The sequence below is a fragment of the Poeciliopsis prolifica genome, unplaced genomic scaffold, assembly GCF_027474105.1.
Source record: "Poeciliopsis prolifica strain line A6 unplaced genomic scaffold, Auburn_PproV2 SCAFFOLD077, whole genome shotgun sequence".
Lineage (NCBI taxonomy): Eukaryota > Metazoa > Chordata > Actinopteri > Cyprinodontiformes > Poeciliidae > Poeciliopsis > Poeciliopsis prolifica.
In genome coordinates, this window is record NW_026562452.1 from 303,503 (window position 1) to 316,155 (window position 12,653).

A 12,653-nucleotide genomic window follows, 5' to 3' on the forward strand; every position below is an offset into this window, starting at 1 on the left:
TTGACATGCAGAGGTTTAAGTTGTTTTCACCTCTGTCATTTTTGTCACCACAAAAGCCACAACCACAAACATAAGCTCTGTTCAAAAAAGTGAAAAGATGTTGCAGGAGTAAGAAGGGTGTGAAAAAAGAGCAGCAGGAGGGACATTAAGGGTGTTGGGGGTGGACAAGATGCCACAGATGTAAACACACACAAAACAGACAGAAGAATGACAAACACACTTAGACAAGGAGCACTAACCTTGAAGCTCCAGTAGTTGGGCTGTTGCTGTAGAGTTTCATGAAGAACAAAAGAAAGAAAGATGAGAAAGATAAAGAAATTACTCTTTCAAGAATCATATATCATAAATGCAAGAAAATGCAAACATTAATAACATTAGTTGAAATGTAACACCGATCATGTAAGTTGCTGATTTTTTAAATTTTTTAAATCCTGCCTTCAGTAGGTACTGACTGTATATTGCTGACAGGTAAATTTAAAGCATATATGTAAAACACAAGCACTGACTGGTCAATAATGGAGGTAATGGCTCCATTTTCAGGCATCAGGTTACTGAAAACCTGACATGAGATTGTGCTATTGAAAATCAAATGAAAAGAGCAATGCAAAATAAAATCAGAAGTCCATTCTCTCCTTGCAGCATTGGCTTTTTTCCCAGATTTCACCACTGGCAAGCAACCATTTTGTCCCCTTCTTACTCTGGTTCCTTCCAATCTCCTTCCACCTGCTGCTCACTTTTCATCACAACCTCCAAATCTGACCTGCTAATTTGCAACACTGAATAAGGTAGCAAACATCTGCATATTTGCACTTCTTGCTGTTTGGGCATTGCAGAAAAAGTGCTAACATATTCATAAAGGCCTAAAGAAAAAAAAGACTTAAAATAAGCCATAATAACCCAATAGTTAAAACCAGACATAGTCACTGCTGGCCAAGAAATATCTCAAGTCGACGATATGCAATATTAAAGATGGAGGAGAGTTCACAAATCTCAATTGTAATTCCATCTCCACTTTTATTCTTCTCTGCAGGCAATATACACCCAATTCAGCTTCTCTTCTTTAAAGTCCACATTACCTAGATTAAAAAAAGTGACAGGCATGTTTTTATTTATGATAGTCAGTGTGTTTTCAATATGTATATTATAAACATAAAATCAAAAATTTAATATATATTTATGCTGAGAATAAACCTATTTCAAGTGTTTAGTTTATTAAAAATAGTGGCGTTCAATAGGATTAGAATTTAACCGTGATTGGCATTTTTCCACAAGCAACTAGACAGAAACTTGACTGATGTTTTTTTTTTTTTTAGGGGAGCTTTATGAACAAGGGAGATGCAGACAATTAGGTCTTGTTGTTTTATGCTAACATGTCGCAGCAGGAGATTCTCTTCATTAAATGTATTCTCACAGTGCTGCTTTGGAAAAAAAAAAAAAAAAAAAAAAAAAAAAAAAACTCATGTCTGGCACTTTTCCGGCTGCAATTTGTGAAAACAGCAATAACTGCTTGGTAATTCATAGGTGCACCTGATTTATTAATACTCAGTATTAGTTTATGTTTTCTTTCTGATTTGCAGACAAACAGTTGGACAGTATAAAGCAGAATATTCCAACAATTTAGACACAGTAAAGCAAAAAAAACAAAAACAAAGAAAAAGTTAATATCAACCTCAATGTACTTTTCTGATATAAATGTTGTTTTACTCTTATTAATGTGTTAATTTTATAATGAAAATGCAAACAAAAGCACTTAACGCTGACAAAAGTATTTTAACATTAAGTAGCCCCTTCATATATATGTTCTTTGTAAGTAAGCTTACTTTGACATTGAGGTTTATCTGTCAAGCTGTTTCTTTTGTGAGTTTGCTCTGTCAGTTGCTGCAGTCATATACTCTGTTTTAGAAAATGAGTCTTCTGGAAAAGAACCAGAGCTTTGATAATTGTTACAGTAATAGTAAGAAATTCGACAACCTGGAAACGAAGACACAGCAGATAATGGCTGATTAACTGAGAGATCCAGTTGTTCCGTATATAGTACGTTAATATTAGAGGTATGTGAACGTGTAGGCTTAGACATATGCCAAAAGAAAAAAAATACATGTAAAAAATTTCAACCCACGCTTCTTTCTCCTTTAGCATATAAATGACTCCTGACAAACGTCATAGCAGCTAGAATGAAAGACAACGCTTTGATGTAACGCTGTGAAAAAAAAATCTATATTCCTGCCAGCTGTGCTGTTTGTGTTTTTCAAATGTTTTTGGTTGCTGTTGTTGAACACAAAAATTTCTTTTTTTTATGCATTTTAGACATTGAACCTCAAGCATTGGTTCAACAAGTGTAAATAAGCTATTTTAAAAACCACTGGATTGTTATTTGTTAATAATATCATGTTCTCTGAGGAGAAGTTGCGTTAGGGGTTATCGGGTCATTGATAATGGATCTGTGTTAAGGATGAGCTAATCATGAGGTCTCTCCAGAGTAAAGTAAACTGGCCTCAACTATCCAGTTATTTTAAACAAAACCAGAAAGTTTCATTATTGGGGAGGGGGGCCCCAGGGCATCATTTCAATGTTGTAAATAAATGCAATTAATTTGTTATGACACTAAGAAGAATGATTTTGTTCTTACCCACAAGACAAAATAAATCAGAGAGACCAGCTTTAATGGTGGAGAAGAAATTTGTGGTTTTGTGCATCTGCCTTTGGCAGCTTCTGTTGCATTAATAATGTGCACTTGTGATGCTAAGGTAAACATATCTAATCCTTTCAACCCGCTTTGCTGACAGAGGCAGATAAACACAGCTTGGACTTTGAGTTGTAAATACTACAAAAGCAAACTGGAGAGGGTTTATTTGATTATGTTACTCCTGACAACCATGCAATTAAAGAACATTTTCTGTCGTAAGAGTATATTTAACAACTTATTCTGTGCTTTGCTTATTCTATCTACATGCAGCTTCTTATGACACTTTATGCCTTAAGCAGATAATTACTGCGGTTTATTTAAGATGTCAGATTAAACTTAGAACGAAGGGGTCAAATGCAACTCCCACTCCAAAAATGTGAGAATCATTTGCACAATTAAACACTCACGCAGACACGTGCAAGTGGAGTCCAGCAGAGAAACGTAGCCTCAAAGAGTGGCGTGCTGCGTTACCTGACCTGCATGTAAAGTAGACTCTTCACTCCCTCCCTTCCCTCCTCCACTCTTTCTCATGTCGTCATCTTCTCTGCACCCTACCTCCCCTCCATCTCACTCATTCTTACTCATGCACCTTAAATCATCCTCTGGTCCAGTTTAGTTGCAACACAACAGCAGCTTTTGCTACCCATTCTGAAAACGATAATATTTGTACAGAAAATCAACCCCACACTCGAAGGGAGACACGAAAAGCTTTGTGCACAGCTTTTACTATCGTCCCCTCAGCTTTCGTCTGCTGTGGGTTTCTGCCTGCTGAGGCATATGCACTCTGTCACTACAACAACCACAACAAACATAACAGGCGTGGAATCTAATCCCAGCTGGCACATCCTTATCCCACACACACGCTCACATACACACTTCTCTGCAACAACTTCCAGTTAAATCTCACCTGCAGAGCACCTGTGCCTGTCCAAGACTCCAGTCACCCCAGACTGTCCATCAGGTGCAGAAAATCCTCAGCGCATCTTTTTTTTTTGTTTGCCCGTCTCTCCCTCCCTCTGCTTCTCTTACAAATCTCCCTCTTCCTCATTCAGTCCCTCTCTTTTCCCGTCTCGCTCTACAATTGCACATGCGGCGGAAACTCTTTTTTATTTAATTCATTACAACACCAGCCGATTAACTCCTTCACAGATGGGCGGTCGAGTCCTGCTGGTGCTGGTTAATTGGTCAGTGGACTGCTTGACTGCGACCACCAACCCCCGCCCCCTTCTGGCTTCCCTCTACAGAGAGATGACAAGGAATCCTGGAGTCTGCTGCTCCCTCCCTGGTGCAGTGAAAATGCCCTGTCACTTCAGGATCCGTCTGCTCACTGTGCTGTCCCTCCACTCATCATTCATTCCTGTCTTCATTATTGTTCCATTCTTTCCTCTCCACACAACCTGACCTTTGCAATACGATATCCCTTCATGCCTTATATGGTAGTGGTTCCCAAGGCAACTGGGACTCCACCTGTCGTTCACCCACCTAACTCTCTCTCTCAATCCCTTTCATTCTCTCTCTTCTTTCATCACGTGCTATTCTGGCACGTCATTATGCCTGAATTTTCCAAAATTTACATACAGCAGCAGTGCTTACTTGCCCTTTGCATGTTCGTTGCAGGGACAGAAACTGTGAAACTGGTTCTTACATAAACTACACTTAAAAGGGACAAAAATCATTTAAATGCTTACATATGTCTTCCTTCACTTCATGGGATCTAGTTTTGTTCCCCAAAGTAACACTTTGCAGAATCTGCCAAGCAGAAACTAGCCAATACTCAAGCTCCAGACAGATACAACATAAAGATCCTTGCAATGCATCATAAAAAAGTTTGCTTTCACCAGAAACTAGTTTGTTTGCCTAGGAAGTCCAGTTCATTTGAGGGGGTGTGAATGTGCAATCAAACTCTGATGCAGACCAAAAATGTGAACTCTGGTGTGCATGAGTTCTTGCTTTGGTTGAAGTGAACTTTGGTGTGGTTTGGAAGCATATATGAATGCCAAGCTGACCTGAGTTCTCTCCAAAAGAATGAAGAAGGGTATTGTGCAGGGCAATCTGTTTAAATACAAGCAAAACAAACTCGCTTATGGAGCGCTAGCAGGAGAAATGGCTTGTGCTCCTTTGCCAAAGACAAACAAGAAGTCCTACAATCACTAAAATCTAACAGCACTCCATTTTTGTTTGCATTTTATGAAGAAGGAAATTGCGGTCATGTCTTCTTTAGAGGTAATAATATCTCCTTCAGTGGTTCTAGGTCCAGCGCCACCGCAGGCGATGGGGTAAATATGTTTTTCAAAGTGTTTGACACAGTGCGGTGTGAAAGCGAACCACTCCAGCAAAAAAATTGCACAAATTGTCCCAAGTCTACAAAACTATTAAGGGTGAAAACAATCTAAGTGTCTTTGATGTGCAGAAAAATAAATACAACATTTCAACAGTATAAAAATCAGCAATAATAATTGCTGAAGCATCGACACTAACCAACCCGGGACAACAAAAAAATTACCTTTAATGTGAATTCAATAAACAGAATAATAATAGTGATATAACAAAAGCACATCCAATAATCTTTTGTGTATTGAATATACTTCACAACTTTCTGCAACTTTAAGTCAATCTGTGGTGAGTTCAGCTGACTGGACTTCACTTACACAAAAAGCAAAGCAATAAAGATAAAGAAACTGTCCTTAAGACCCCTAAGACTTGATTGTTTCAAAACAAATCTGGCGAAGGACATAAAACATTTTGGCAGGATGGAATTCAATCTCCATTAATTGGAAGTGGAAAAAATTTGGAGCCACTTAGCCCTTCTTAAATATGGCTGCCTGATATATCGGAGAGTCAAGAGAGGTATAAAAACCTCATAAGCAGAGTTCCTTCTTGCAGATAGGAATATCACCAGAAGGTTATGAATTGCACTTTGCTTATGGACTCCACTAACCAGTACTTAACATTAAAGTGGTCAACGGAGATGGAAGCTTTTTGGTCTGATCATTACAAGTGGAGAGAAGAAGGAGGAACTAATGGTAACAAGATGTCTCTCTGTGTCTTATTTTTTCAATATTTGTGAGTATTACAAATTTCCTTTGAAGTGACAATAGTCCAGTTCTAATCCTGATGAGAGTTTTCTCATCTTGTGCCTCCGCAGTGAACATGGTAAATTTGCTTTGACAAAATCCCTTTAAACTTTGTTACAGTTAACTTATTCTATCGAGTTTGTAGTGAATCTAAATAAGCCATAAAATGTAGTCACTGTAATAGAATAATTTCTCTTTTCCTACTTGGAGCATCTTAGTAAGACCTCACTCTGTGAAGCGAGGAGATGCCTGCTCCACATCTGCTGAATAATAGTCCTGTGTGATTTTCGGAGTGAAAATACTTGCAAAAAATTGTCGGGGTAAATAAAATTGCTGTTCTTGGTCATGTTGAAGAATTTTTGGTTAAATATTCCTCCAAAAATTTTTAGTGACACACTTAAATTCTGTGCAGCTTGCTCTCCACTGGTAGTGAACAAAGTGTGGCAAAAAGAGCCAGAAAGATGCAGAACCCAACATATTCTATTCAGCAGTAAGAATCATTGCAAAAAAAAAAAAAAAGGTCCTTAACAGAAAAAGGGTTGTGGTTTCTAAACACTGACTAGGGTGTGGCTGGCCAAGTCAAATCTAGAACAAACATGGCTTCCTTAGTCTGGTTAGGATCGGTCTATGAGCTATACAAAACATGTTCATTAATTGTTTTGCACAAAATCATTCTTAGATGATGAAATTTAATCTGCTCAGTTCTGCCAACATTTACGCTTGACTGTGAAAATGGCTGAAGGCAAAGGCACAGTTACACAACCGTCTATATTTGAAAAGCAGACGTGGAGCCTCCGGCACAACCAACAAGAATGCGGCAAGTAGCTTCTAAATAGTAAATCAACAATAAAACACTTATCTTTTCCACCAGCCATCGTAGAGCGCACACAGCAGTCAAACCAGCAAACCAAATGTCCTGGAGCTCAGCCTGGGTTGCTACAGGCTGGGCTTCCCTGGGGTTGCTGGGGTTACTGGGGATGCTAGGTGAAAGGCAGTGCTTGATGATTTGTTCGGAAGGTTTCTGAAACTTGTAATTTCAAAAACCTGGTTTTTAACTTATTGTCAAAAACCATCTGGGGTTTTTAAGAACTTGGGCTGGTTTTAGAAGTAGTAGAAACCCAAATGACAGTATAAAAATATGCAAAATGTGAATTTTGCATAATATATTCCCTTTAAGTTAGGAACTTTGATACCGTCAACCTGATACTCCCTGAATTAGAACCATTGTCTTAAATCTGGACACATCAACTAAAAACAGCTGCTTTAATTCTCCAGTTCAAGTCTGATTTGTGTGCTTTAGAATGAACTATTGTTAGACTAACAGTGATTTAATTCACAAACAGCTAAAAAGCCGACAACAGTGCATCAGGAAATAATTGGAATTGTGGACACTTTTCATCTGCCTTAAGTCACAAGTTAACACAATTTTAAAAAAACGCATCTCAGGGCATCAATAAAAATATGTAACAAATATTATTACCTGTTCTCTAGCAGATCGATCCGAGGAGCCCCTCATGCTGGCATGGGATGGTGAGGGTGATGGTGGGTTGTGGTGGGGGCTGTGGTGCGGATGCTGCAGCTGCTGCTGCTGCTGCTGCTGCTGTTGCTGTTGATATTTACTCTTCAGGTGATCCATGAAGGCGTCCCTCTTCCGTTCCATGTCAGCCTTATGCAGGTTGGTCAGGGCCTCCAGACTCTGTGCAGCGCTGACAGTGTGGCGGTGCTCAGATGTGTGCACCAAGCCGACATTGGAGAAACGCCGGCCGCTGTTCCCCAGCGTCCTGTACTCTCGTGGATACTCCAGGTCATCTGTGGAGATCATGTGACTGCCGCCACGCTCGGGATCTAAAGAATGAGGATGAAGGAGGAGAAGGAGAAGGAGGGATGAGGACAAGGAAAAAAGAGGTAAGAGGAAGGAGGGCGGAGGGCGGAACGTGTACGGATGAGAGGCAAATTGCCACCCAAATCCGCATCCAGGAACATTTCAGGGTGGAGACATACAGACACGCAGCAGACACACAGGTGGAAACAAGTGAAGCAGAGGGGAGCAGAGAGGAAAAACGGCACGAAGGAGACAGGAGAGAGAAAGAGAGAGAAATGGGGTGGGATGTTAGACTATTTGCCACCAGGACAGAGCAGTTTCTTGCAGAATTATTGATTTCAAGTTCTAAGGGGGAAGGAAAATGCGAAAAGTAAAGTGCTTCTGCAATAGATCAAAGGCAGGGGCTCTAGCTGAATTTGTTTTGGAGGTTATTACATTCTGATATGCCTGTTTTTCTTTCAGTGGCTTTAATTTTTTTATTTATTTAGAAAACAGGCAAAAATATTTTTTTTGACATTAAAGTGATTGAAAGTCAGGTGGGAACATAATGGAACAGGTACATAATTTCTATCATTACTCTGTCTTACTTTTCTCAGGAACTTCTCCCCGTCATTCCCTCAGTCACCCGTCACCCGCTGACACTTTCTTTACATGTTCTCACTATCTCTCTGTTCCTTCTGTCCATTTTAAGGACTCCCATCACTCTGACAGCACGTGGCCTTTTTATCAGTGCTCAATCTGACAGGCAATGCAGCCCAAGGTGGAAATCAGACAGGAAGAGAACAAAGACAGGCGGAAGAAGATGGTTACACATAAAATATGTGACTGGAATAGCAATGAACTTAGGAGGGGACAAAAAAGCAGGGAGCCATTCGCCCGGTGAGTTACCTTGCTTAGGATAACAGGCCCCAGCGTTGGCTAAAAGAGAAACATGTGAAGGGTTAATTTGTGTGTTTGTGCACAGATGTGCAAGCAAACACATCAGGTCTAGTTCATATGGCAATGGAAAAAGCTATCAAGGCATGATAGCACTTTCTCTGGGTTACCAGAAGGTAATGCATTATATATGCATCATAATGGATTCAAACAAGTTAACATATGGGATGGTTGGATATGAATGCTGTTTGTCTTCCAATAACCTGCTGGAATGAATGATGATGATTATGCATTTTCACAGCAAAATTAAATTGCAAATTACAGTCAGTGATTAGGGGTGAAAAAAATCAATTTTGCAATGCTGGTTAAATTGAAAGTGTAAAATAAGGCTAAAGAAAGCTGACCTCCTACACATAAAACGAGTGAGCAGCAGAGGAAGATTTCTCCAGGCAAAAGTTACAATTAAACTGGTAATGTACAGAGGAGAAAGACAGACGTTTTTCACATAAAGGATTAGCCGACACATAGAGTAAGTCTGTTAGTCGGAGCAGGTCTGTTATAACTCCAGAAAAGTAAAAATCAAACAGCATACTCATCCTCAGCCCACTTCTCACTTTATTCACGCTCAAAGAGTTCTCGCACTTAAGGGTGATCCTCACTTTTAACACTCTGCCCTTACATCCTTCACATTATGAAGTGCTGATAAACTGAGCAAGGGTGAGACAGAAAGGAATGACCTACTGGCTAACAACATTAGGATTGAGTCCTCCCTTGCTCTCCAAGGCTGCCGGTCATATTCATCTAAACTCCCGCTTAGAGCTCCCTCCTATCTGGTTTACACTTCATTAGACTGGAGCTTATTGTGCATCAGCTAACAAGGACCTTACTCAAGGGTCTGATTACAATAGTGAGAAAAGCCGTAGCTGTGTGTTATAGCTCGTTAATGTGCCGGAGTGTCCATAGCATGACAGTAAAAAGCTGAGAAAGGAAAATGATGCACATACTGTCAACTGATTGGATCTTTCGCTCAGATTCTGCCTTGGTTAGGCAGCCATTCATCACCGGGCAAAACCAGTTTGAGCATCATTGGATAGTGGAGTGGGAAACCCTAATTGAAATGTGAAAACAATGATGGCTGTTCTTATCTGATTGTTTATATGTGATGTTTCTGCACTTAAACTACCAGTTTCCACCTTACTGGAAACACTTAGCACTTTCAGATTAGGACTTAACAGTGACATGATAAAATTGAGGGTTTCTGCATAAGGTACTATGCACTGTTTGAGAGGAGTTCTGATTGAATATGTTACCAGGGCTTCTTTTTGAAATCGCATAAGATACATTTTGAATTTGAACTGGAGCCTGAAACACTCATACATACTTTGGAGGTATGTGCTGTTCTCCCAAGTTGGGACATTAATCTCAAGCCATGGGTGCATAAGTGTACCTATTGGCATGGAGAATGTCGACTGTTTTAGTTGCTTGGTGAGATTTTTATTGCTGAGGCCACAGTATTTAGCAGTATGTTGTTCCCCTACTTTCTATAACTGTTGTGAGAATTTGTCTCCATTAAAGGAGACAAAGGAAGTACTGGAGAAAACACTAATACTATGATTTTGTTTTGCATATAAGAAAAATAACAATACCAAAATACCAAATTATTTCTTACATAAATTTTAACATGTATTCTTATTGAACTGGTGTGTGTGTCTCAGAAGAAAAATAAGCTTTGAAAATGGAAAAAACTAAACACATAAGACCTTTTTTAAAGGACCCGAGTGATGAGTTTTTAAAATATGTTTGTCTTTTTGAAGTTGCCAGGTCTGCCAGTGTTTTAAATGCAATAATGGAGAAATCCCGCTTGTCAGCCCATTATGTGTTTTGTTGTTCCATTTCACTCTTCAGGAGTCTATCTAAGCCTGTGTGCCTCTGGGGGAATAACAACAATAGCAGCGCTGAGGTGTTTCACATTCACAATGTCTGTTTTCCACAAAACAAAAGCCTGAAAGAACTGTAATCACGTTTGTGTTTTTGCACAGCAATTATTACAGAGCTGTGAAAAAAATGAAGCTCTTGTGCCAAAATATAGGTTGGGATAATAACTTTGCAAACACTCAGTAGAATCAACTCTGTTGTGCTAAAAATGTATATTTCTTGATAAAAGTTGCTTTGTTTTCTACCCTAAAAACTTTTCAAACCGCACTCTATAGAGACGGACTGCAACACTGTATGACAAAGTCCTATCTTAAAAGCAGCAGAAGTAGAAGAAGTTGTGTGGGTAGGGATATAAGAAAAGAAAATGGGAACAGGTTATTCTTTTTGTATTCTCAACATTCGCAATGAATACATTTCCACATAAGCTGGAATACAACAATGGTGACAGGCAAAACAATGTGTGGGGGCCCACGCAACAGCAGCATAATTTAAAACAAAAATGTGAAAAAGGTCAGTGAAAAAAAATGCTTTAATGCAATACAGAAACATCTGTATTTCACTCTAGATCTAACGCTGGATTAAGGTGGACACTCAGAGATGAAGAACATGTTGCAGCACTTTTTTGATCCACTGAATAATTAAGTGCCTGAATGAAAAGAGAGCCTGCTATCTGAATTGATAAGACCAGTGACCCCAGCCAGCGAGATCCCAGCTCCATTTAAAGATCAAGGAACAATCGAGGGTCTGATCAAAAGCTTTTACCTGGTTAAAATAGAGCCAGCGGAGTTGGCCATGGAAAGATAATAGAAGACAAATGAGCCAAGGGAAATTATGATCTGAAAAAGATGGATTCCGCAAAGTAAGAAGAAAAAAAAACTTAGCATCTCAACTATAATTGCTGCTTCTGACTTATGGAAAACAAACTGTATGCAATCTTATCTCAGCAGTGAATAGGAAAATGTTTTATCTTTTTCATAGAACTTGTAGAGACTTTTCTTCTTAAAAGCCACCCTTTTCACGATTTAAGTCACCAGTTTGCACCGCCTTCAGTTGGCTATTTATGCATACAGCTTGTGACACGAACCAATCGCCAACACACCCACAGAAATGATAAAACACACATTTGAATATTCAGTTTTTCTTAATCCAAACCTTAAACCAACTAACTCAGAAAGACAGCATTTTTTTTCCTACCTCAATGTCAAGCTACATGGGGAACAGGACTTTAAAGTCAGGATTCAAGGATTCTCCCTCATTATATGCAGATTTACACAGTATGGAGAATCAGAGAAAGTGGTTTGGGTGCTTTGATGGATTTGGAAGCAGCAGGAACCGCAGCTTTATATTTTGAGGGTGTAGTACGAGTGGGTCAGAATGAGCAGGGGAATGTACAAGAGTCTTCATGTCTTAGAGCAGGATAAGAGAGCTGCAGGCAGCAGCTCTGGATACAGTAATTCAGCAGTTAAATCTAATTTCACAGGTATTTTAAACATTCAGATCTCTCCTCAGGCTAATGGCTAAACATTGTTTTAAAGGGGCCACATATCCCTTACATCTATTAGCGACAGAGGTGTCTGAAGAAATTACAGCTTCCTCTGGCAACCTCAATAGTCTAGAGTTTATGTAGCCATTGATGACTATTTAACTTTTCTGTTTCATTTTATTACAAACATAATCTTCAAGTTTTTAGAAGTAATTTATGAGTCAGGCCAACAAAAGTGTCTCATTATTGAGAAATGAAAGGAAAAGGATTCATTACTTCCAAATGCTTTCCTTCAGTTTCAAAGTTTACTGAGCCAACCTGTGCAAATTTTAATCTCATTATAAATACAATTACGCTGTGAAGCTCTCAGTGGTGTTTTAGCTAGCAACAGTTAAACACACCGAAAAGCTCACAGATAACATTATAAATAATCTTAAAGCTGTCTTAAACTATAAAAAATTGCATATTGAAGCCTAAAATTGATTTTTTTTATACATGGCAGAGTTTGTTTTAAAATTATTTTCTTTCAACCAAGGAGTATGTGATGGAAATAGAGATATTGGAATCGTAGTGAAATCACAAGAAAGCATTTAAAAAAAAACAGTAAAAGATATTTATGTTTTTATTTACAAAAAAAAGTGATATGTCAGAACTCATTTATACTCTTCTCAATAATTCATAGAAGAATTATCCTGGGTATTACAGCAATCCAACCTTTTTGATGATTTATCTTTGGTGATGAGTTCCAACTTTTTGAGATTGGAAAACCTTCTTGCT

General features: G+C 38.9%; 1 protein-coding gene across 5 annotated transcripts in view; it reads right to left on the reverse strand.

The window, feature by feature from the left end:
• Positions 1-12,653, reverse strand: part of srcin1a (SRC kinase signaling inhibitor 1a) — a 104,200-nt gene that overhangs the window by 39,074 nt on the left and 52,473 nt on the right. For 4 of the 5 annotated variants that reach the window (XM_055021520.1, XM_055021519.1, XM_055021518.1 and 1 more), the window contains exons 2-4: positions 8,471-8,500; positions 7,241-7,605; positions 240-266 (exon numbers count right to left, since the gene is read on the reverse strand). In XM_055021520.1, coding sequence (XP_054877495.1) covers positions 240-266; positions 7,241-7,605; positions 8,471-8,500 — 422 coding nt within the window. Of the gene's footprint in view, positions 1-239; positions 267-3,593; positions 4,273-7,240; positions 7,606-8,470; positions 8,501-12,653 lie in introns of those variants that run through there. The other variant, XM_055021521.1, reaches the window with a different exon arrangement.